The sequence below is a fragment of the Gobio gobio genome (assembly GCF_949357685.1).
Source record: "Gobio gobio genome assembly, chromosome: 21".
NCBI lineage: Eukaryota > Metazoa > Chordata > Actinopteri > Cypriniformes > Gobionidae > Gobio > Gobio gobio.
The window spans coordinates 44490943-44518264 of record NC_137117.1 but is presented as its reverse complement, the minus strand read 5'-3'; the positions used below and the strand labels follow the sequence as shown (position 1 = coordinate 44518264).

At 37.4% G+C, this 27322-nt stretch overlaps 1 protein-coding gene across 1 annotated transcript; it reads right to left on the bottom strand.

Moving 5' to 3' along the window:
• Positions 1 to 459: 459 nt before the first annotated feature.
• On the bottom strand, positions 460 to 25632 carry atp6ap1a (ATPase H+ transporting accessory protein 1a). Its single transcript, XM_079802907.1, has 10 exons — positions 25464 to 25632; positions 24471 to 24597; positions 21447 to 21521; positions 17677 to 17870; positions 14050 to 14090; positions 13845 to 13930; positions 10218 to 10480; positions 6125 to 6175; positions 3710 to 3947; positions 460 to 1726 (listed from the first exon to the last, which is right to left on the bottom strand). Exons 1-10 carry the CDS (start codon positions 25616 to 25618, stop codon positions 1517 to 1519), a joined length of 1440 nt encoding a protein of 479 aa, XP_079659033.1. The 5' UTR covers positions 25619 to 25632; the 3' UTR covers positions 460 to 1516.
• Positions 25633 to 27322: the final 1690 nt, after the last annotated feature.

Genomic DNA, 27322 nt, shown 5'->3' with positions numbered 1-27322 from the left:
AGCTCGAGCCTCCTTCGAGGACAGCAAGCCAAGTTCATTTACCAGTAAATATTTAGACTGGATGGGCAGGAGAACTTATAATACATTTATAATACACTGTGACTTTGTAGCCTGGACCAAAACCATATGTGACCCTGGACCACAAAAAAGGGTCATTTGAAAATCTGGAATCTGAGGGGGCAAAATTGTCTTTAAAGTTGTCCAAATGAAGTCCTTAGCAATGCATATCACTACTAATAATACATTTTTATATATATTTGTGGTAGGAAACTTACAAAACATCTTCAAGGAACATGATCTTTATATCCTAATGATTTTTGGCATAAAAGAAAAATGAATAATTTTGACCCATACCATGTATTGTTGGCTATTGCCACAGATATACCCGTGAGACGCAGGACTGGTTTTGTGCTCCAGGGTCACATATAAACCGTCAGCTAAAATAAAAGTTCAAAAGTTGTGTCTCAATTAAGTTTATTTAACACAGACACAATATACACATTTAAGAGCATACACCTCCAAAACGTGCCAGCATGGGATGACAATAGACAAACTTTTAATCTTTTAAGTATCAACCAGACGTGCCATCAACATAAAACATGTTATTTATGAGAGCTATTTGTGCAAATGATTCACTACAATAATAGTATTAAAAGAAAGACACATCATGCTGATATTCAAACAAAAACAATATGTCAGAATGTCTCTGGTAACCTTTTTCTAATATTTAAATACAGCTCACAACATGTTTCCCTTTAAATCAAAACCCATTTTGGTCATAAAACATGTCAGTTCTCACAGAAACATCTATGAACACACACTGGACACAGAGCTATGAGGGAAACTACAGTGGGGAAACTCAAAAACAAACACTGGATCAAACATACAGCACCACCAATAAATAATACTTGTTTTTCATATTTACAGCACACTAACATTAAGATGTCTGTTAATAGATATTTCTTTTATACGAATAATTGACTGTGTAAAGTGTACAATTTACATTTAATGGGTGCCCCAATCTGCAAATGCAATAAGATTTTTCTGGAAATGTAAACATAATATAAAAATAAATTATAATGTAGTGCATTTCTAGATATTTAGCTCAAAGAGTAGCATTACAATTTTACTCTGTGAGGTGAAATATTATTTAAATAGTAAAGTATTTCTATCATATTAATATTTGTTGTTAATTTCTGGAAATGTTGATTAAAAATGCTTTGCATTACAGTCTCAAGTAAACCACCACTAAGAATAATACAGACTAACACAAAAAGAAGACGAAAAAAGTAAACCATAATGCGAATTTGGGGGAACTTTAGGAAAAATAAATGTCTTAAATGATCCTAAAATTATTCTTCTTTATTATATATATGTTCTTTTTTCTTATTAATGAAATGATTATCGCATTAAAAAAATGACAAGAAATGAATAACATTAACAGAATATTCTCTAGCTAAAGCAAACACTCACCAGTGTTTGCGGTGAGGATGAGAAAGGAACTGGCTCTGTGTGTTTAGTCGGTCTGGGGCACAGAGATGGCAGGACCCTTGGGGTCGTCGAAACGGTCCATGGTGCGGAGCTGCATGATCATGTGCAGGCCGTAAGTGAGAACTAACACCATGAGCAGAGACGTGACAAGCCCCATCCAGATACCAGGAGTGAAGAAACTAGCACAGTCACTGGCGTAAGAGAAGTCATTCCCAGCTATGTTAAAGCCCTGGACCTGTCCCGAGAGAAAGAGAGAGAGAGAGAGAGAGAGAGAGAGAGAGAGAGAGAGAGAGAGAGAGAGAGAGAGAGAGAGAGAGAGAGAGAGAGAGAGAGAGAGAGGGAGAGAGGGATTACTGGTTTGATACCATTTCAGAGTTTCACTTGTCTTTCATTTTGTTGAGTAGAACATGACATTTGATGGGAATCAGTATAGGATGGGACTTGATTTAACCATCAGGATTTAATTGACCTATCGGTAAGCCCCTCCCCTCGAACGCAGATGAGCCAATGGCAGTTGAGTATCAGTTGCACGGGGGCCGGAACTCGGACATCTTTAGGTTTCAGCGCCATAGAGAAACATTGAAAAATCCGAAGCTCTCATCGGTTTGATGGTGTTTATGCTACAAAAATGGTAAAACGATGTGCCTGGGGAACTGTAACACTGACTCCAGGTCTCCTGAGAGGATTTACTCTCATTAAGTTACGATTAAAGTTAGTGATAGGTACAAACCTAAATAGCTAATAGTTCTCACGTCATGTAACAGTGTAATGTTAGGTCAAAAACACATAAACGATGGTCTACATTTCAGTGCCTCTCCATATTAAACTGGTTAAATTTAAATGAATTAAAGGGTTAGTTCACCCCAAAATGTAAATTCTGTCATTAATTCCTCACCCTCATGTGGTTGGACACCCGTCAGACCTCCGTTCATCTTCAGACACAAATGAAGATATTTTAGTGTAAATCTGATGCTCTGAAAGGCCTCCATTGGCTCAATGCACGGTTCACTCTCAAGACCCTTAAAAGACACTAAAGACGTCGTTACAAAGTCCATCTCACTACAGTGGTTCTACAATAACTTTATGAATTGACGAAAATAGTTTTTGTGCGCAAAAAAACCCTAAATAACGACTTATATAGTGATGACGATTTCAAAACACGGCCTCATGAAGCTTCGAAGCGTTATGAATCAGTGAGTCGATTCATGATTCGGATCGCGTGTCAAACTGCTGAAATTTGGCGATTCAAACTGCTGAATCGACTCACTGATTCATAACGCTCTGAACCGCTGAATCGACTCACTGATTCATAACGCTTCGAAGCTTCATGAGTCCGTGTTTTGAAATCGTCATCACTATATAAGTCGTTATTTAGGGTTTTTTTGCGCACAAAAACTATTTTCGTCAATTCATAAAGTTATTGTAGAACCACTGTAGTGAGATGGACTTTGTAACGACGTCTTTAGTGTCTTTTAAGGGTCTTGAGAGTGAACCGTGCATTGAGCCAATGGAGGCCTTTCAGAGCATCAGATTTACACTAAAATATCTTCTATCACTATATAAGTCGTTATTTAGGGTTTTTTTGCGCACAAAAACTATTCTCGCCGATTTTTAAATCTTGTATACATCTCTCCATGGCATATTTAAGTCCCACTTGAATGCTTCTCGGCGAGAGGTGGTTCTTCTGTGTCTCAGACTTTATTGTGATTTAAATATGTTTAAGGTCTGTATATGTTTGTTTACTGTGTTTTTGTGTAATTTGCTGTGTATGTTAAAGGGATACTTCACCCTGAAATGAAAATAAAGCCATCTTTCACTCACCCTACTGTTGTTCCAATGCCCTATGTCCTTCTATCTTTTTCGGACCACTAAGCAGAAATTTAAAAAATAGTCCTGCACGCGCTCCTCTGTATAATGGCAGTGAATGGCGACCAGGCTATAACTTCACAAAAATGATACAAAAGTATCACGCAATGATACAGTGAGACACGCGCCATATATGGAAAGTGTTCAGGAGGCATACTATAAGGTTTATCGAGATAGAAACCGCATTATTCAGTCAAAATAATGAGCTCGGCCGCTACTCTGTGTGCGTTCCTGTGAGTGCGTGCGAGCCAGTGAAAATTGCTTGGGTATGAACACAAAGATGCATCGGAAAATGCTGGCGATACACGCGCGCAATAAATAATAATTTTGGTTCCATTTTGTCAGAACCTACCTGGAAGTCCTCAAAAGAGATGTGCCAGTCGTTGGCATTGTCCTTGTCTGAGTGGGGTGACAGCTGAGGGAAGTAGGAACTGCTTACAGATTCACAGCGGTACGAGTACTCGGACGGGGCATAGATGTGACGGCTGCCATTGAATGAGGCCATTTTCCCATCATACTCCAGCTGAACCCGATCCATGGTGAACCAATGACGGGCAGAAACCTTGTAGTGACGCCGGTTCATTACAAAACTGAGGAGAATATAGAACACAGTCAAGCCCAGTAGACAGAGAGTGTGTGTGTGTGTGTGTGTGTGTGTGTGTGTGTGTGTGTGTGTGTGTGTGTGTGTGTGTGTGTGTGTGTGTGTGTGTGTGTGTGTGTGTGTGGGCATGTTTTTGTGAAATATCAGGACACAAATGTGTATAATGACACAGGTATTACAAAAAGAGGGTGAAATATGAGGACGTTCCCCATGTCCTCACTTTTCAAAATGCTTATAAATCACACAGAACAAGTTTTTTTTCACAGAAAGTGAACTGCACAGTCTCCTGTGATGGGTAGGTTTAGGGGCAGGGGCAGTGTGTGTGTGTGTGTGTGTGTGTGTGTGTGTGTGTGTGTGATGGTTAGGTTTAGGGGCAGTGTAGGGGGATAGAATATACGGTATGTACGGTATAAAAACCATTACGCCTATGGAAAGTCCCCATAAAACATGAAAACCCAACGTGTGTGTGTGTGTGTGTGTGTGTTTGTTTGTGTGTGTGTGTGTGTGTGTGTGTGATGGGTAGGTTTAGGGGCAGGGGCAGTGTGTGTGTGTGTGTGTGTGTGTGTGTGTGTGTGTGTGTGTGTGTGTGATGGGTAGGTTTAGGGTCAGTGTAAGGGGATAGCAAATACGGTTTGTACGGTATAAAAACCATTACGCCTATGGAATGTCCTCACATTTCACAAAAACAAACATGTGTGTGTGTGTGTAAGTCAAGTCAAGTCAAGTCAAGTCAACTTTATTTATATAGCGCTTTTAACAATGCAGATTGTTTCAAAGCAGCTTTACAGTGTTAAACAGGGAAATAATGCAGCATAATTTTTTTCAGCCGTCTAGCCATTCTGGAGAAAAAATGTTTTATCATACAGTGACAGTGTGGGCTTTAGATCAGTAATTAGAGCAGTAATTTAGTTTATATGGTTAATTTAATTTAATAATTAGACTTATTTCGATATTTAGTTGAAAAATTTAGAAAAATGTATGTGTGTGTGTGTGTGTGTGTGTGTGTGTGTGTGTGTGTGTGTGTGTGTGTGTGTGTGTGTGTGTGTGTGTGTGTGTGTGTGTGTGATGGGTAGGTTTAGGGGTAGGGTTAGTGTGTGTGTATGTGTGTCCTGCTAATCCCTATGTTATGGGGACAAAATGTCCCCACAAAGATGGCAATATCCGAAATCCTCGTCCTTGTGGGGACATTTTTAGGTCCCCATGAGGAAAACATCTTATAAATCAGACTAAGTGATGTTTTTTGAAAATGTAAAAATGCAGAATGTCTCCTGTGATGGGTAGGTTTAGGGGCAGGGGCAGTGTGTGTGTGTGTGTGTGTGTGTGTGTGTGTGTGGGCATGTTTTTGTGAAATATCAGGACACAAATGTGTATAATGACATGGGTATTACAAAAAGAGGGAGAAATATGAGGACGTTCCCCATGTCCTCACTTTTCAAAATGCTTATAAATCATACAGGATGAGTTTTTTTTCACAGAAAGTGAACTGCACAGTCTCCTGTGATGGCTAGGTTTAGGGGCAGGGGCAGTGTGTGTGTGTGTGTGTGTGTGTGTGTGTGTGTGTGATGGCTAGGTTTAGGGGCAGGGGCAGTGTGTGTGTGTGTGTGTGTGTGTGTGTGTGTGTGTGTGTGTGTGTGTGTGTGTGTGTGTGTGTGTGTGTGTGTGTGTGTGTGTGTGTGTGTGTGTGTGTGTGTGTGTGTGTGTGTGTGTGTGTGTGTGTGTGTGTGTGTGTGTGTGTGTGAGTGAGGGGTAGGTTTAGGGGCAGGGGCAGTGTGTGTGTGTGTGTGTGTGTGTGTGTGTGTGTGTGTGTGTGTGTGTGTGTGTGATGGGTAGGTTTAGGGGCAGGGGCAGTGTGTGTGTGATGGGTAGGTTTAGGGGCAGGGTGTGTGTGTGTGTGTGTGTGTGTGTGTGTGTGTGTGTGTGTGTGTGTGTGTGTGTGTGTGTGTGTGTGTGTGTGTGTGTGTGTGTGTGTGTGTGTGTGTGTGTGTGAGGGGTAGGTTTAGGGGCAGTGTAAGGGGATAGGAAATACGGTTTGTACGGTATAAAAACCATTACGCCTATGGAATGTCCTCACATTTCACAAAAACAAACGTGTGTGTGTGTGTGTGTGTGATGGGTAGGTTTAGGGGCAGGGGCAGTGTGTGTGTGTGTGTGTGTGTGTACACTTACATGAGCTTGAATGAACGGTAATCCAGGACATCTTCATAATTCAGAACCAACCTGTATTTCGAGAGAAAATTCGCAAGTGAAATCCTGTGGTTCCTGCACTGCAAACATCAAACGCTGTGACACACCATGTTCATATAACTAACATGAGTGGAGAGCATTCAGCCAATCAACGATAAGAGGTATATATATATATATATATATTTACAGCAGTCTTACCTCCATCTGTTGACAGTTTATCAGCATCACTCCACCCCCCTTCACCACACGTTTAGCTCTAGCCACTTCTATACACAGGGATTACTCTGGGTTCAGGCCCGGACAGCACGGCAAATATTCATAAAGCTTTACTCCCTCTAATTATATGTAAGTGTGAACTATATAGTAGGGAAGTATACGATTTCAGATGCAGCTGAAGTCATTCATTAGACCGTTTAATTCAAAAACATGTATTCAATCAGTAACGAAAACATCTGTGTTGCTCGGAGAGGCGCAACTGTGGATTTGCTTGGAGCTATTTTCGTTGGACAATATTCGTAGTCTAAAATGTAAGTCATCTAATGTTAACTTCTTGATTATTGAACGGTTGCATAAAATCAATATCACAACTGCAATCGTGCTTAGGCTATATTCGGGAAAACATACCTTTTGTATTGCTTAACTATTTCCTGTTTTAAATATTAGAACAATATCTCTAACAGGGACATTTTTGCTCCATATCTTGAATTTGGTGGGGTTTTTTAAATTAATTTTGGTGGCACTTTTGCCCCAAGCCCTGTTCATTTCCACCCCTGGTGTGTGTGTGTGTGTGGCGTGATAGCAGGGGCGGAGCTTCAGTTGCGAGGTCTGGTTCAAGAGAAACATAGCAAAGGCCGCTACTGGTATAGACCTATTGTTTTTTCACAAGTTCATGTGCCAATATAATCTTAGCGTAAGAGGTAAACAGATTTGGCTTGCTGTCGGCTATAGAGGAGCTCTGATTACCCCCTTATAACACAGGCAAAATTGTACAAAAGGAGGAGAAGGGGAGGAGGAGGGATGCCGAAAAACTAACAACAGGAAGTGGTAAGAGGTTGGTTTTTTATACCTTGTAATTAACTGAAAGATTAATAGAGGCATACTCCTCCCTTCACTAATTAAATCTATTCATATAATAGTCGATACATTATCAGACCTGGGTAGACAAATCATTATTATATTTTAAAATATTATTAAACTGATCATTAATTAATATTATAAATAAAGTTATTTACATTGGTAATAATATTACAAATATTTTATTACTATTAGAATGTTAAGATAACAATGTTATTTATTAATTTATCATTCATATATATAAAAAGTTATTAAGTAAGTTATATATACAGTATATATATAAATAGTTTATTTAGTTAAAAATGGGACAGATAATTACATAAAGGAGTCCTAATTTAAGTAAATTAATTTAAAAATCCATCCCATTTAGGTAACAACTGCAGAATGGGCTAAAAAGTGATTACTGATTACAGACAGAATAACTGCTTAGGGCACATATCCAGGAGGAGTTCTTTAAAATAAAAAATAAAATATTATATATATATATATATTTTTTTTTTATGTTTTATTGTTGAGCTGTCAAGTGTCCTTGAAGTTATTGTACTATGCATGTATGGCTGTGTTTGCCGCCATCAACAAAGACCATGTTTGACCCAGGAAAAACCTTATACCCTTGTTCAAACAGTGCATTTAAACACTGAGTGCCTATTCAGTAAGGTGGTTACTAATACTGTTACTGTTTTCACATGTGAAGAGGTCAGCCAGTCATAATAAGTTATTTACATGTAGTAGTCTTAAAGGTAAATTTGTTATTACATTTAATTCTAAGGGTCAAAAAAAGAGTGGCAAACTGAATTAAGACTAAAGCTAACACTAGATGTGGATATCAGGGGAAAAATAAAATGCTGTAGAAAATGGTCCCCTTTAACTTGAATTCCCCCTGCAATGAATCATTTTATCCCTTAAAATTCATCTTTGATAATCATAATGACCTATTTAAAAAAAAAAAATCCTGTGAAAATAATGTATTCATGCCTTAAAATAGCGTGAATGTAACTCTACATCCTTGCTTCATTTAGGGTGTACTCACACTAGGTGATATGAACCGTAAATTAGTCCCAGCCTGCACTCAATTCACTCAGGAATACCTGATCAACACGGCCCACTGTAGTAAACCCTACACCATGTCAAGTGGAAATATAAGCTTAATAAAGCAAGAGCACCCTCCGTTGATAATGTAATAATATCATATTGTCAAAACAGATTTAGTGAATGCTCCAGTGCGTGTTTGCGCACTAGAGAACGTCAAATGTTTCTATACACAACGTGTTTTTGCAGCGGTGAGCAATGTAGCCAATCACACATGTTTGTTGATCTCTTGAACGCAGTGGCCAATCAGAAGCATTTAATTTAGTCAGAATCCACTCACTGCTCAAAACGCCAGAGTTTATGTTCAGTGCTGAGTTGTGCATACTCGCAAATCCTCTCATTAACAAATGTAGACATGATGTGAATAAAAGATTCCTTGTGCAGTGTAGACAACTTCATTGATAATCATGGAGCTTTGTGAGGTCACGAACTGAGATGAGTGGCAGATTTTTAGTGATTGTAGAAGGAGCGCTGTTTGCATGCTTTCTAGGCTTTATGTTACGGAGCACCGCACATGACATGCAGGAAATAACTAGTAGGCTAAATCATGTGCATGATATATAAATCGAGGGAACTAAATAGTAAATTGTGCGCACGATTTACTTTCTTTTCTTGCACGTTATGTGCGTGGCTCCGTATTATATAATCCAGTCAGAATTTGAATAAAAGTCGACACATAAGCTAACGGTAATTAATATGATTAGCCTTTGGCTTGTCTACATTATCAAACACCTGATAATGTGTTACTAATGTTACACAAACCATGTTCCCGTTCAACATCTCACATGCCTTCTAAAAATCATCATCCTTAGAAATAGCGATAGAAAAACCCCACCCTGCACCTTGACGGGATTGGTTACAAGTTTGTGATGTAGGAATTAGGGGTTGCAAAGCGTGTATTTGGTTCACTGTGGTTTTAAAGGGTTAGTTCACCCAAAAATGAAAATTCTGTCATTAATTCCTCACCCTCGTGTCGTTGGACACCCGTCAGACCTCCGTTCATCTTCAGACACAAATGAAGATATTTTAGTGTAAATCTGATGCTCTGAAAGGCCTCCATTGGCTCAATGCACGGTTCACTCTCAAGACCCTTAAAAGACACTAAAGACGTCGTTACAAAGTCCATCTCACTACAGTGGCTCTACAATAACTTTATGAAGCGGCGAGAATAGTTTTTGTGCACAAAAATCAAAATCAAAATAACACCTTTATCCAGCATGCGTGAGAATATGAGCAGATCCGGCGTTCAGGAATCCATGAAATGCACACTTTAGCCTCATTTTGAGAACTACGCCGAGACCTAAAGCACGATCAATGTAGAATTCAACAGCTTAGACACGCGCGTCTTCCTCTGCTTGTAAACAAATCTCTTCTGGGTCATGTGTCCGAACGCCGGATCTACGTTATATTCTCGCGCATGCGTCGTGGAGACACACACGGAAGACAAGAACAAGCTGGATAAAGTCGTTATTTTGATTTTTTTGCGCACAAAAACTATTGTCGTCGCATCGTAAAATTATTGTAGAGTCACTGTGGTGAGATGGACTTTGTAACGACGTTTTTAGTGCCTTTTATGGGTTTTGAGAGTGTAAATGTACTGAATGCCAATGGAGGCCTATCTGAAGCCTTTCTCAGCATCAGCTTTACACTAAAATATCTTCATTTGTGTCTGAAGATGAACGGAGGTCTGACGGGTGTCCAACCACATGAGGGTGAGGAATTAATGACAGAATTTACATTTTTGGGTGAACTAACCCTTTAAGGAGAAAATACTTAGCAATCAATGGTGTTGACTGATGAATTAAAGCATATTAAAACACCACATAGACATAAACAACATTTAAAACTTGATTTTCACCACATGGGATCATTAACGTTTTGCTAAACCCCACAAGCAGTTGGCACTATTTACCGGGAGTGAGTCTCATTGCAGGAGGATCCAGACAGGTTGGGTGTCACACCTTTACCAAAGGTTTTGGAGGTAAGGTCATGCCTCTCCCACTTTCCCGAGCGATACTGGCTGACCACCACTGTCTCAGCCCACAGGAGAATGCAGGTGGAGCCCTTCTCCTTAAACTCCACAGGCGGATTGGGAGCGGACGGCTCCTCGCGGCGAGACTGCAGTAGGGATCGAGACCACACAGTGTGCACAGCTGGAGACGCCTCCTCAATCACCTGAGACAGAACAAAAGCCACATAAAATTACCTTCGATTTACTATGCTCATGTTACAGTTCTACACTGGTGTGACACATGCTGCGTCCCAATTCGCATACTATCCGTACTAAATAGTATTCGAAAAAAGAATTAGTATGTTCCAAATCGTAGTATGTTGAAAAAAGTATTCCAAAGATTCCCGGATGGTTTACTATTTCCGGTCAGAATCCGAAGTGCAGATCGATGCGCACTCTAACGGCTGATATTACCCACAACCCATTGCGAGATGGACGAGGATTCTATTAGAACTACAAACGCGGATAAAAAGTGTTAAAAAACTACAAACATGACGGTTACGCGAGTCTGACGGTTAAGTAGAGAGGATTAGATAAAGTGGTTTGAGTGAGCAATTATCAGTATTTAACCTGACGAAAAGATATTTATTCAATATTATCCACATTATATTTCTCCTTCAGCAGCATTGAGAACTTTTGTAATGATACGTTTGGCCATTAACTTTGCAAACACATGAGAGGAGTCTCTGCATTAAAGACCCACGAAAGGCAGATCAACGAGCGACTACATTTCTCTGATACGGTAGGAAATTAAATTTAATGTGGAGGATTTGAACTGTGACGATGATTGACAGGGCAGTTTAAACGGTGACGGGACACGTAACTAAGCAACAGAGTCCGTTAAAGATGACGATGTAGTATGTCCCAAAGCTTGCTTACTCTTCTGCTACACACTCAAAAGTATGTACTTTTTCTTCACAAAAAGAGTACATACTTTTAGGACGTAGTATAAGTAGGCGAATTGGGACGCAGCCACAATCTCACAACAATGGTGCAACACGCCTAATTAATATAGTCAAAGTTTCAACATATGTGCGGCCACAGGTCTTGCATGCAGATGTCAGATGTCTGTCACCTGTGCTCATGCAGCTGCACACCATCGGCCAAACAATGTAATACATATTATCTATGTTTATATAAATCATTTAAAATTTATATATCATTTAATGCAAAATCCTTTGGTATTCTTGTGTTGACAATTAAACGTTTTTTGGATTCAAAACTGTGAATTCCATCAAAAGGCTATTTTGTGTAGACCAGTGGTTCCCAAACTTTTGATAGAGTGGCGTGCCCCAAGGCCTTTTCCATTGCGGGACAATATTTACCCCCTTAAATTTTTAAAAAAGGCAAAGTTTTTCTAACCCTATTAAAAGTATGTCTATATATATATATATATATATTAGGGCACTAAAAGATTAATCGCGATTAATCGCATCCAAAATAAAAGTTTGTGTTTACATATATATTTAAGAAATATTTGCATGTATATACTGTATATACATTTATATAATCTATAATATATAAATATAAATGTTTCATATATAAAAATAATATTTTTTTTCTTAAATATATACATGCTTGTGTGTGTGTGTTTATATATAAATAATAATTAACAGAGTACACACGCATATATTATGTAAACACAAACTTTTATTTTGGATGCGATTAATCGCGATTAATCTTTTGACAGCCCTAATTATTATATATATATATATATATATATACACACACACATTATTTTAATTATTAATAAAATAAATGAAGCAATAAATTTAACTAAATCATTAATTCAAAATTAAATTAAATGAGTATGAACAAAGGCCATCTTTGCACTGCAGTGGCACAAGCTGTTATGGCAAACCGTTTTGACCCAGGATATTAATAATCAACAATTGAATTTGTGACATTTCAGTAATGAAAATTAAATTACTGATATCAAGAATTAGAGTTTTTACTACAGGAAATTCAATTGTTGATATCAAGAATTAGCATGTAAACTAGTAAAATTGAATGTTGATATCAAGAATTCGTATGCTGTGAATGAATAAAAGTGAAAACAGATCAGGGGTGTTCAATCCTGTTCCTGGAGATCACCTGAAGCTAACTATTAATAAACCCCCACTTTAACAAAGTTACATTGTTGAGAAAGGCAATAAAGTAGCTCAATTTACTAAGGCAGCAAACTCTGCACGCAACCCATCTGCTTGTGTGGATGAAGACATATTGACCACAATGGATGAGGTGATTTGTTTGGATGTCATGCATCATTTTCCTGTTTTTACACTTGAAGAGGCATTTTGCCTACTGTCGTACGCACGTTCACGAGAGACTGGCGTTCCAGCGATTGACGGTTATAAGTGGTGACGAACGCGGAAGCTCAGAGGATAAAGCAAAACAAAACTTGGTTCTCCCGATATCTCAAGCATATTCTCTCCGGAGCCTCCTACATCATATGCTGGAATCTCTCGTGAACACGCGTACGATAGTTAGCGGAAGTGGAGCAGTTATATGATGGATGGATGCACTTTTATGGACTTCAAAACAGAAACAGCCATTCACTGCCATTATAAAGCTTGGAAGAGCCAGGACATTGTTAATATAACTGATTGTATTCGTCTGAAAGAAGAATGTCATACACACCTAGGATGACTTGAGGGTGAGTAAATCATGGGGTCATTTTCATTTTTGGAGGAACTATCCCTTGGGGTAGAATCAATTGAACGGCAAAACTCAGCATTTTGTTTGCGTACCCCAGTTTGGGAACCACTGATGTAGACTCATCCAAACAGATATTAGAGTGGGAACTATTCCTTTACACCTTTACAGTTTTTGTTTGCATCCATTAAAGGGTTAGTTCACCCAAACCCTAAATAAACCCTAAATAACGACTTATATAGTGATGACGATTTCAAAACACGGCCTCATGAAGCTTCGAAGCGTTATGAATCAGTGAGTCGATTCAGCAGTTTGAATCGCCAAATTTCAATGAATCGACTCACTGATTCATAACGCTTCGAAGCTTCATGAGGCCGTGTTTTGAAATCGTCATCACTATATAAGTCGTTATTTAGGGTTTTTTTGCGCACAAAAACTATTCTCGCCGATTCATAAAGTTATTGTAGAACCACTGTAGTGAGATGGACTTTGTAACGACGTCTTTAGTGTCTTTTAAGGGTCTTGAGAGTGAACCGTGCATTGAGCCAATGGAGGCCTTTCAGAGCATCAGATTTACACTAAAATACCTTCATTTGTGTCTGAAGATGAACGGAGGTCTGACGGGTGTCCAACCACATGAGGGTGAGGAATTAATGACAGAATTTACATTTTTGGGTGAATTAACCCTTTAAGTTTTAAATCATCAAATGAGGTAAAGTACCTTTCATTTGAAAAGTAAAATTAACAATATTGCATTGCATACTGTTGCCGTCATATAATGCCTCGCATTCTAATGTAAGACTTTGGTCATAGTGCCCAGCCCTAGCTGAAGGAGTGCAAGTGTACACTGAGTGGTGGAGAGGTCTCACTTACCCTCGAGGGTCCCAGGGCAGTGAACACTGCAGTATACGGCACAGACTGAGCCTTCATGATGCTCAGCACCTGACCAACCACCTCATCTACAACAAACAACACAATGCCATTCATTTGCAGGAAAACTCTTCTGTCATTTTATCTTTTTTTTTTACAATAATAATAAGGCTTTGGGTTTTTAGGGCTGTTTGAATCCCACACGTACCGTTTCCACTGAGAACCTCTTTAGTAGACATCATATCAGCCCTGCAAGAAAAAGACAGTCCTCATAATATCAAGAGTTCTGGTTTTCTCATCCAAAATGTTTTCCGGTCCAAAATGTAAGGGATCTGCGTCTGTTCTTTAAATCAAGGCCGTAACCATGTTTTGAACATTGGGGGAACATTTTTTTTTGGGTATATAAAGCATAAAGAATGTGAATGAAATTCTATGTCTAATTCTAGTTGGGAAATAATAATTTTGGGACTGTTTGCAAATAATATTTGCATCCAATACGTTATTCACGTTAGTGAATAAATACATAGATCCGCTGTTCACATTCAGATTCCCTAGTGGTTAGTAGAAGAGTTCGAATCCGCCCTCATATAGACTTTTTTTCCTCATTAAATTCAAAGATGTTCATCAATGATTGTATTTATTTTATTTTATTTAATAATTTATTTGATAGGGACAGATACCACCAACATAGATCATTTTGACTAAACAATCTGATGTCTGTATCACAGTGTATATAGCCAAAGGCTAATTTGCAACACTTGTCCCTAGAAGGGCCTTTATCAATCAAAAACAATAAATACAAAAAAGTATCTAAAATCCGATTCATACATTAATAAAACTCAAACAATAATACTCTATAACTTCCAAACATACACAATATTATAAGTGACAATAAATATTATAATAATATTGTATATTAAGAGCAGGGACACGTTCGTGTGCAGTTTGTTTTGTGATTTCACCGTAAAGAATAGAGTCTCCACCCTGGCATTAAGCCATAGATTGACGCGCTCGTCTGTGTGAAGAGCCAAAAGAGAACATAAACCCTGACTGCTTTGATTTGATTGGCCATCTCAATCATGCAGACCAGACTAACAATGTAACTTTTAAACTTTTCTGTCAATCTAACATACAAAGTGATGTGTAATGAAGCGCAGCAGAGCAGTGCAAGAATTTCTAATAATGGTAGGGAGTCATTGTCTTTGCGGCTCTGCTTTAAATAAAACCTTTATGTAAACTTCTCCCTATTGAAGGGTCACTAGTAAGCCAGGAAGTTGCTACTATTGTGTCTCGCGAACCGAAAATCTCTGACCTTTCTATTTAGCCCTGAATTTAGTGATTCAGGTAGTCAGGAGGAATAGTATTTTAGCCTTTAGTTAAATACGATTGTTATTTTTATTTCTTATGCATGCATATGTTGTGATTATTCTATCACTATTTTAATTCCGTTTCTATGTAAAGCACTTTAAATTACCATTGTGTGTGAAATGTGCTATATAAATAAACTGGCCTTGTGTTGCCTTGCCTAAAGAAATGTTCACCCTACAAATGTCTGTGTTCAGAATTGCGTGCAGAATTTAGGCACGTTGATTTTCGGATCATATTTGTTTTTCCAGGCACATTTTACCAATTCCAAACCACAGTAATCTTAATAACTACTATTAATTTTGTATTTAATCATTTATAAGTGATATATAATTGTTCAAGAAGGCTGGAAATGAAAAAAAAACTTATATTCAGGTGTGCACACACTTTCTTTTACAGATAAAATGAGCCAAAAAAGAGATTTAACTCCGACTGAAAGGTCAAAAATTATTAAATGCCCATGAGAGAAGGATATGACACTAATGTAATGCTAGAAATTGCAGTTAAGGCATGACCATTGGACAGTGAAATGCTCATCGGATCAGCAATCAAAAACAGAAGAAAAGACACGTTAACTGCTAAATAATTAAGAATTAAGGTGAAGAATTAAGTGTGAAACCGTCAGGAACCCTTTAGTCTAATTGTATATCACTTCTAAATGATTAAATACAAAATGAATAGAAGTTATTAAGATTAATGATGGTTTTGGTAAAATGTGCCTGTAAAAAAACAAGATCAGAAAATCAACGTGCCTAATAATTCTGCATGCAGTGTATACGATAGTATACTTGTAGAATATGTGTATGTGCATAGTAAGCTAATTTTCTGTAATCGTAAAATATGCTGATGACGACTACATATTTCAAAATATACAGTATACAACATAGCACACTGTGTGGAATACTGTCTCCCATAATGCAATGTGTTCAACTTGACCATCTATTGAGGTGATTTTAACATGATGTGGCATGGCAGAAACCATTGAAACATGCCGCTAAGTTTAGTGGCACATCTGGTGCTTTAGTGGCATGAGCCACTGAGAAGTGCAGAACATAACAGTGTGTGTTGTAGCATCTCCAGTGGAGTCTGACACATGAGCTGAGGAGTCGGCAGCAACACTGATGAAACTATAGAGCTGTAGTTGTGTTTTTGTTTTATGGGTGCTTAGAGTTTTAAGTAGCTGAGGTCAATCAAGTAATCATAATGCTTGATCCAATTATTTAAGAGATGACTAGAACATATAGGCAAAACTATAAATAAAAAAATAAAGTATAATTATTTTTACATTGTGGAAAAGGTGGCACATACCTATGCACTTTCATTCATTCATTCATTTTCAATCAGTGAGTCGATTCATGATTCGGATCGCGTGTCAAACTGCTAAAATTTGGCGATTCAAACTGCTGATTCGACTCACTGATTCATAACGCTCTGAACCGCTGAATCGACTCACTGATTCATAACGCTCTGAACCGCTGAATCGACTCACTGATTCATAACGCTCTGAACCGCTGAATTGACTCACTGATTCATAACGCTCTGAACCGCTGAATTGACTCACTGATTCATAACGCTTCGAAGCTTCATGAGGCCGTGTTTTGAAATCGTCATCACTATATAAGTCGTTATTTAGGGTTTTTTTGCGCACAAAAACTATTCTCGCCGATTCATAAAGTTATTGTAGAGCCACTGTAGTGAGATGGACTTTGTAACGACGTCTTTAGTGTCTTTTAAGGGTCTTGAGAGTGAACCGTGCATTGAGCCAATGGAGGCCTTTCAGAGCATCAGATTTACACTAAAATATCTTCATTTGTGTCTGAATATGAACGGAGGTCTGACGGGTGTCCAACCACATGAAGGTGAGGAATTAATGACAGAATTTACATTTTTGGGTGAACTAACCCTTTAAAGATGGTGCGGAAAGCAAAAGCTTATATTATCACCATTGCAAACCGTTTTTTTTTTTTTCTTCCTTTTCAGCCTAAGCTTTTCCGGGTCAGTATGTCTACGATTATATTGCCAAGTGTATAGTGTAAATGCAGATATTGGATATGGGTCACTTTTAAAAGAAGATGTAAGCTGGCCGTCAAAAAAAATCAGATATAGTCAACAAATCGAAATGGGCATCAATACCTGCAATGTTAATGAGGCCTAACTGTTCTCATTTCCATCATTGGTTTACCAAAGTTTCATTATACTGCTCACATTTCTGCATTCCCACAGGATGAACAGTGAAATTACCCTGCAGTTTGTACACCAAACTGAATATGTAAAATAACTATTTTTTGGGAGATAACTGGAAGGCACTTACTACTTGCATGAATGAGGTCAATGTGACAGTGTGACAAAAATGTTTACAACGTTTCCCATTGCATAATTAATTGTTTCACATACTGTTTAAAAAAATTGTAATCATAGTTTGCTAGTATCCCATTCTGAACTGGAGCCAGTGTGAGAGAGATTGGTTTACCCGCTGCTGTAAGGGAGGCGGAACACCAGTAAAGCAGCCACAGATGCATTGAGACGGAGTTGAGCAAGTGTGTCCGGGGTCATGAAGAGAGGAGCCGCATCGATCTGATTCTGGAGCAGTGTAGAGACCAAAGCAGCGGCGGATGATGATACAGATGGCAACCATAAGGAGGAGGAGGAGGATAGCAGAGCCGCCTGTGGACACCAAAAGAGCTTCATACAGCAACAAAACTTCAGAGATGCTTGTTAGTATTTGGACAAGCAATCACTTTTCAAGGTGATTTGATACTCTAAAGAGTATATCTTCACGGTTAAACATGTTAGTGTGGATGACCAGTGTTGGGGAAAGTTACTTTGAAAAGTAATGCATTACAATATTGCGTTACTCTCTTAAAAAGTAACTAATTGAGTTACTTAGTTACTTTTTAAGAAAAGTAATGCGTTACGTTACTTTTGCGTTACTTTTTCTCACCTGGGCTGGGCTTGTTTTTGTTTATAACAAAAAAGTTATATTTTTGTGCAAAGGTAAAGACCTCTTCATACCAAAATTGAAATAATAAGCCCCAGGCTGAGGTAAAAATGCAGATTCACGCATGAATTCCCGCATGAACAGTAGAGGACACAGCTCTGGATAACGGTAGAATAGGATGCAGGAGAAAAAAGTTTTCCAATAAAAATAAAAAAATCTAGTAATTTTCATCATCAAAGGTCAGCAGCAAGACATTGGTAAATTAAATATAAAAGGTCGATTAAATGCATAAAAATAGTTGTTTTATTTAACATTTAATTATTGGAGGTTTGCATAGTAATCTGATTTTGCATTTGACTGATTTTCTTAATTTTGAGGAGTACAGAATCTTTATTGTGCAAGTGAGATAAATAAATGCTCACATTTAGTCTAGAACTACAATAACCCTCATGTTTACACACACACACACACACACACACGCCTCTGCACTTATTTTTCTCAACATGGGGGCAGGAGAGCTGTCAGTCAAATTAATGTGAAAAAAAGTAACTTGCGTTACTTTTTTGAAAAAGTAACTCAGATATTTTGTTGTAAATTTGAAAAGTAATGCGTTACTTTACTAGTTACTTGGAAAAAGTTATATTATTACGTAACTCAAGCTACTTGTAATGCGTTACCCCAACACTGGTGATGACAGTATATTCCAGGTTAATAATTGTTCTTATAAATATCTTATAAATGAAATATCTTCATTTGTGTTCTGAAGATGAACGAAGGACTTACGGGTTTGGACATGAGGGTGAGGAATTAATGACAGAATTTACATTTTGGGTGAACTAACCCTTTAAGTTATTAAAATTGTATTTTGAATTCAAATTTTTTCACAATATTTTGTATGGGTTACATTGTAAAAAGCATTTAAACGTAGAGAAACGTATAATAATAATAACATAAAAACATAATATTAATTAAATATCGTTCTGCCATTAAGTGCTGATGCTAAACCATGTACATTATGCTCCAGTAGACAGCAGCATGTGTCCGATAAAAAGCACATGGATTGTGATATTCTCAGATCGGTTTCAGGCCTCATTCATATGTGGAAATAAATCTGAAATGAATAGGACACACGTTTTTGTGTCTGCCATGTAAGCGGACAGATCGGATATTCCCCTGTCAATGCGAGTCATACGTCATTGAAAAAGCAAAACTTGAGAGATGCTTATTAGTATTTGGACTAGCAAGCATTTTTCAAGGTGATTTGATACTCTAAAGAGTATATCTTCATGAATGTTAGTGTGTGATGACAGTATATTCCAGGTTAATAATTGCATGACTTTCACAGTAATTCCACAGTAGGACTTCTCTTGTGTCAAACTGCACTCTTGGAATATCATCCTGTATTTCTACAGTGCATATGGACTGTGAAGGTACTCAGCATGCAGTGCGGCATGAATAGTTAGTAAGTAAGTAAAGTTTATTTATATAGCACCTTTCACAGACATGGAGGGGTCACAAAGTGTTTTACAATCAAAAAACATTAAAAAAAAAAAACTAAAAAGATGTAGAACTACTATAAATAACATCAGATACCATAGAAACTTAACAAAAGCCAAACCATTTTGTTAATTAAAGGCTTGTCCAAAAAGATGTGTCTTTAAAGGATTAATTCACCCAAAAATGTAAATTCTGTCATTAATTCCTCACCCTCATGTGGTTGGACACCCGTCAGACCTCCGTTCATCTTCAGACACAAATGACGATATTTTAGTGTAAATCTGATGCTCTGAAAGGCCTCCATTGGCACAATGCACGGTTCACTCTCAAGACCCTTAAAAGACACTAAAGACGTCGTTACAAAGTCCATCTCACTACAGCGGCTCTACAATAACTTTATGAATCGGCGAGAATAGTTTTTGTGCGCAAAAAAACCCTAAATAACGACTTATATAGTGATGACGATTTCAAAACACGAGACATGAAGCTTCGAAGCGTTATGAATCAGTGAGTCGATTCATGATTCGGATCGCGTGTCAAACCGCCAAACTGCTGAAATTTGGCGATTCAAACTGCTGAATCGACTCACTGATTCATAACGCTTCGAAGCTTCATGAGGCCGTGTTTTGAAATCGTCATCACTATGTAAGTCGTTATTTAGGGTTTTTTTGCGCACAAAAACTATTCTCGTCACTTTATAAAGTTATTGTAGAGCCACTGTAGTGAGATGGACTTTGTATCGACGTCTTTAGTGTCTTTTAAGGGTCTTGAGAGTGTAAAGTGCATTGAGCCAATGGAGGCCTTTCAGAGCATCAGATTTACACTAAAATATCTTCATTTGTGTCTGAAGATGAACGGAGGTCTGACGGGTGTCCAACCACATGAGGCTGAGGAATTAATGACAGAATTTACATTTTTGGGTGAACTAACCCTTTAAGTGTTTTTTTTAAAAGATTCCACAGAAACTATAGTCCTCAATACTACAGGGAGGGAGGTCCAGAGCCTTCACAACACAGAAAGCACGGTCGCCTCTCGTCTTAAGACGTGATCTGGGAATAGTTAAAAGACCTTATCCTGAAGACCTCAGAGACCGACCAGGAATGTGTGCACAGATCCTGGATGTAAGAGGGTGCTTGACCATGCAAGGCTCTGTAATTAATGACTAAGATTTTAAAATGCACTCTAAAACCAATAGGAGGCCAGTGAAGGGCCTAAGCACAGGAGAAATGTATATATATTATAATATAATACTTATACTGTGGAGTTTCTTGACTCTTGTTGGTTTTATCTGTGCTGCTGAACTTATTTTTGCTTCACTTTTAGCAGTTTGTTTTGTTTGTTTATTTTGTAATGTTCAGAATTTATCTTTATTATTATTGTTATTATTTGTTGAGTGTCACCATTGTTGTGTTTTGTATGTCGAGTATGGATGTCTGTGCATCATTAGGTGATGGAAGAAAAAAAATATTGTGTTGCAAGATAATGTCACACCTTTCAAAGATAAATCTCACTTGCTTTACAATTGTGAAATATCCATCTACAAACAATTATGAATTTGAAACAAGATATTGGTAAATCTTTATGCTGAAATAATGCTTATAATATTATAGTTTGACTAACTTAAAATCAGCCAATTAGCTTATTATATATTCTAGCTTGTCATTGTTTTAACAAATGTTTTCATTTGTCACACTTCTGACTTGACTAGATCAGAAATGTTTATCTCTTCTAAGTTATCTGAAGTCAAAATCATAAGCAGTAATAAATATCAAAAGCAGAGACAGATGGAAAACACACCAGCATACCTCAAGATTTTGGAAGACACTATCCTGTTTGTTCCCGAATACTCCTCCGTACATTGTGAAGTCATCAACACTCAACTGAATGAGAAACAGAGGGAATTGAAGCGGTTAGATCGGCACTGCCTGAACTAGCCTAATGCCAGAGCAGCACTGGGTTCATACATCTCACAATAGCAAGAATCATTCCCTTCAGATTGTTGTCTTTATTAAAACTAAAAATGTATTAATTGTCTTCTTCTGACAATGTTTCTCATGGTTGGGGGTGGTATCGAGTTCTGCTTATTGGTTCCTGTGTGCACATGTTAATGTGATTTTAAACCATTCAAGCACAAAAGACTCACACACACAAACAAAACGTGTGCACAGACAATGTGATATTAATGTGATTTTAAACTATTTGAGCGCAAAGAAGACTTGCGCACTGTTTTCTGTGCTTCTCATAGTGAATAGTGCGTGATAATGAGTTCTCTTCCATAAAGTCTTTGTGCACAGCACACGAATGGACAAATAAATACAATAAATATGTCAAAATATTCTCGTAAACACAGTCGGTTATGTCTTAAGAAAGTTGAAAAGAAAAGATGAAAATATGTGTGTAACAGTATATTGGATCCGTGCAGCTCTTAAAGTGACGGCAGACGTTCTCTTAACTCATTTAAGCCTTGCAAACATTCAAGAGCAAGATGCAAAAGAGAACTCACACGCACTGAGAGGAGATTTGTGTGTGTTTGTGTGTGTGTGTGCACTCATCTGAAGCGTGTGCGCGGCACGTTGCAGATAGCGTGCAAATATTGAGATCTTTTTCGAGACTTGCGCTTGAATAGACAAATGCACACAAAAATTGTCAACACGCCCGTCTTGGCGAGTATCCTAACAAACATGGTCGGTCATGTCTTAAGTAAAACGTTAACAGTTGAGAAAGACGTGTGTTCGTGTGTAACAGTATGTACGCTTTCCGTGCATTATTTCTTAGCCTATTCCTGCTGTCTGTGTTTTTAATGTTAATCAAACAATAAATGACAAATCACTTCTCTTGACTGGATAGCTTTTGTAACTTCAATAATGATTCATCTTTATTTAATTTAATTTAAACAGTGAAGATTATAATATGCAATGTTATTATTTTATATTTGATTACTTTATTCAATTTCTGTGCCTGAAAACTACTTTTAGACACCTGAAAAATCTGAAAAGCACTGTTTTATATGCATCTTTGCTCTATTGTATGTATTTGTGTTGTTGCTTGTAGTTTGATTATATGTTCTTATTTTATTTATTTTATTTGACAGTTGAATATAGCTAATAACTCATTTCCCTGAGCATAGCACATCCCAAACTATACCGAAACCGTGACCCTAAAAAAGTGACAAAAACCGAACCGTGAGTAATTTGAACCGCTACACCCCTAATGATAACGTTAATGAAACAAAAGACAACAAGAAAATTCACTCGCTGTTATAGACAGAATAACTTTTGTAACTATATTTGTAATGTATAGCCTATGTGTTATTAATAAAGTGCAGTGTTATTTTACATTTGATTACAGTTTCTGTACCTGAATACCTGAACATATGTATTTCAATAGTTCCTTGTATTTGTGCAATAGCTCATTTGCTTATTTGTTCTTTTTGAGTGTTTACTTGTCTTTAATAATGCTTGAAATTTATATTAGTAGTTGTTTTTGCTATGGTATTTTTAAACCATAGGCAAAAGTTCCTTGTGTAAGTGTTCGTTTAGTTCACGGTATTTAGCTACAATTAAATGTTTTGCAATAAAAATAAATGTGAATGATAGCCAAGGTTTTTATTTTTACCTTATTGGAATCGAAATTAGGAATCACTAAGAATCGGAATCGATAAGCAGAATCGGAACCGGAATTAAAATTCAAACGGTACCAACCTTACTCATGGTAAAGCAATTATACATGTATATCTATCATGGGTGATATTGTGATCTTTGTTTTTGTTGTTCTTTTTTTGCTTTTTCCTTAATAGACAAGTGGCAACGCACTGACATAGTGCATTACGTATGAAATTAAAGGGTTAGTTCACCCAAAAATGTAAATTCTGATATTAATTCCTCACCCTCATGTGGTTGGACACCCGTCAGACCTCCGTTCATCTTCAGACACAAATGAAGATATTTTAGTGTAAAGCTGATGCTGAGAAAGGCTTCAGATAGGCCTCCATTGGCATTCAGTACATTTACACTCACAAGACCCATAAAAGGCTCTAAAAACGTCGTTACAAAGTCCATCTCACCACAGTGACTCTACAATAATCTTACGATGTGACGACAATAGTTTTTGTGCGCAAAAAAAAATCAAAATAACAACTTTATTCAACCTCTTCTTGTCTTCCGTGTGTGTCTCCACGACGCATGCGTGAGAATATGACGCAGATCCGGCGTTCGGGAATCCATTAAATGCACACTTTAATCTCATTTTGAGAACTACGCCGAGACCTAAAGCACGATCAATGTAGAATTCAACAGCTTAGACACGCGCGTCTTCCTCTGCTCGTAAACAAATCTCTTCTGGGTCATGTGTCCGAACGCCGGATCTGCTCATATTCTCACGCATGCGTCGTGGAGACACACACGGAAGACAAGAATAAGCTGGATAAAGGTGTTATTTTGATTTTTTTTGCACACAAAAACTATTGTCGTCGCATCGTAAAATTATTGTAGAGTCACTGTGGTGAGATGGACTTTGTAACGACGTTTTAAGAGCCTTTTATGGGTCTTGTGAGTGTAAATGTACTGAATGCCAATGGAGGCCTATCTGAAGCCTTTCTCAGCATCAGCTTTACACTAAAATATCTTCATTTGTGTCTGAAGATGAACGGAGGTCTGACGGGTGTCCAACCACATGAGGCTGAGGAATTAATGACAGAATTTTCATTTTTGGGTGAACTAACCCTTTAAGAGACCATCTGTAACAGGACTCCTTATTCAATCAAAAATCTTGCAGAAGAAATGTTAGGAAATATAAAAGGAATAGATGTTTAATGTGTATATGCGATATACTTTATCCTGCAGGAAGAGCAGTAGATTATTAGGTGTAGTGCTCAGCGCTCGGTTCAGGGCTGATTCCAGCTCATCCACAGACACAGTGTGTCCTGCTGCTGGAGGATCCACAGGAGACAAGACAAACCTGCACACAAACACACACAATCACATCAATTCAGCTTTTACCAAAAACACAAACATCGGCTCCAGGCACATGTCAGCAGTGATAGAACTGATTATCTAGACATACGTGAGCCCGGAGCACAAAACTAAGCATGCGTCTCACGGGTATATTTGGGGCAATAGCCAACAATACATTGTATGGGTCAAAATTATACATTTTTCTTTCATGCCAAAAATCATTAGGATATTAAGATCATGTTCCATGAAGATATTTTGTAAATTTCTTACAGTAAATATATATATATATATATATATATATATATATATATATATATATATATATATATATATATATATATATATATATAGTAGTAGTAGTAGTAATAATATGCATTGCTAAGGACTTCATCTGGACAACTTTAAAGGTGATTTTCTCAATATTTAGATTTTTTTTGCACCCTCAGATTCCAGATTTTCAAATAGTTATATCTCTGCCAAATATTGTCCTATCCTAACAAACCACACATCAATGGAAAGCTTATTCGTTCGGCTTTCAGATGCTGTATTTGACAAATTGACTGGTTTTGTGGTTCAGGGTCACATACATGACGGCCATTTGCTGTCTTGATACGTTAACGGTACTGGGTTTTGAGACAGTCATCACCGCTCAACACAAATGTAAACACGCCTTTCTGTTGATAAACATTGAGATATATTACTAAATATGCGTTTTATGAGAGGATTGAACGGCTCAAAGCTCATATTAAATGTGTTTGCTCAGACAGGTTTCAGTACTGGACAGCGACCGTGTCATTCTGCTAGCAAACCGCCAAAGCTATATCGCCATCAATTCTCCGTGACTAATCTCATATAATGTCAGTCCTTTACCCGTCACTCGCCCATGCGACCAGAGGGACTTGCTCATCGCTCTTCGCTGCCGCGAACACACAGAGAAAGACCTGTAAAATCATCCTGGCGCTACCGGAGACCTTCCTCAAAGCGGCCATCTTTAGCTGATCTACCGTGACGTCACCGCCGGCCATCTTCAGCTGATCCGTTCTCTTGCGCTGATTGGTTAACCGGAGATCAGCGCGTGCCGTCATCAACTCTTCCTCAGTTCTTTGAGCGTGCTTCTTCTTTCTTTTCTCTTTTTTCTTCTTCTTTTTTTAAATAAAGCCATAATACTTACATGAAACTATAACAAGTACACGACAACAGGAACAACAGGAAATGAGACATATGTCATAAAATAATATAAATCAAGATGAAAAGCCCAGGGGGATACAAGGTTAAACATTGAAAGTAATTTTTGACTTTTCCATCAAAGACAAAACATAGAAATTATAGTCTACCAGAAAAATTTACAGTAATTTTTCAGAAATCCGAAATCCGGTTTCTTTTATTAATGCCAAAATACTTACATGAAACATGACACGATAACAAGAACAATAGAAAATAAGACATTAGTCATAAAAACCTTACAAATAAAAAGGGTCGGTGGGGGGGTGGGGGAGTTATAGCCTACAAGTTTATAAACATTGTACATAAACAGTACATAAACATGTACATACCTTTAATCTGACTTATGTACATATTAGTACATAAACATTGTAAAGTAATTTTTGACTTTTCAAAGATTTTTTTTAGGCCCATCAGAGACAAAACATTGAAATAAGTCTACCCCCCAAAAAATGTATAAAAGTACAATAAAAAGATTAGCAGTGTACTGAATACTGTTTTTGAGTTGTGGTAACGAAAAAAAAATATTAAAAAGTGTTTATACCTACATATTCTGACATTTGTTTTTGTTTTTCTGAGATGGGTAGAACTCATTCCAGCTTTAACACAAACACATTCACAAAAATATATATTTTTTTGTCTTTTCAAAATGTTGAATATATTTATTGAGTACACTTTAAACGTGACTTCTTTAATCTTGTTTGTTAATACATGTTTGTGTGGAAGAGACCAGATCAAATTCCAGTTCACATTGTATAACGGCGTCTATTTAAAAGAAGATGCTGGAATAGATTTTCTGTTGATATGATTGCAAACAAAGTGGTCATTAAATTTGTCAACACAACAGTAATCAAAATTCCTTCAACTGAAATAGAAGTGTTACTCTGAGAAATAGGATAGGTTTGATCTCCTTAGAGTGGTGTTGAATACAATATTATACTCATTTAATGAAGCCCCCAAATCTATTTTCAGGAGAATCCTCAAAGCAATGAACCTGATCTCTGTCCTCTATCAACTGTTGCTGTTATTTGTTACCGTCTTTGTGGTTTTGAGAATTTTATTTTTTAAATATGGCATTTATGGATTTGATCAGTTCTCTCAGTTTGAGTTGCATGTCCCGCACACTTATTTCCAGCAGTCGTTTGACGGATGATTTAAAAACAATATTCTTTTGGTCTTGTAACATCATACTGTATCCTTATTTTAAAACACGGACGTAGGCTAATTTCTGTGAATGTGCGTAATTTACCACTATAGGTTAATAACTATAAGAATAACAAACGATAAACTATCTGCTCAACAAACCACGTTTATAATTAAGACAATACATTGAAATAATATCAATCAAAATGCTAAAATCAGCTGGAAGATGACACCGGATGACGCAAGCCAGACACATTCAATTAACAAATGATCAGCGCTCTACGTCACAAATGAGCTGGTTAAGAAAAAGCACATAACACTGGCCTGGAAATTCATAAATGAAATTCACATTTTCACACCAATGG

What these genes read in the sequence shown, in the direction of transcription:
- atp6ap1a (XM_079802907.1), bottom strand. Translation starts at nt 25,618, where the DNA reads ATGGCCGGCGGTGACGTCACGGTAGATCAGCTAAAGATGGCCGCTTTG. An exon ending in TGCAATGAGACTCACTCCCG is followed by an intron (nt 6,176 to 10,217) that starts GTAAATAGTGCC and finishes CTCGAAATACAG; the next exon opens with GTTGGTTCTGAATTATGAAG. An exon ending in TACCGTTCATTCAAGCTCAT is followed by an intron (nt 3,948 to 6,124) that starts GTAAGTGTACAC and finishes TATTCTCCTCAG; the next exon opens with TTTTGTAATGAACCGGCGTC.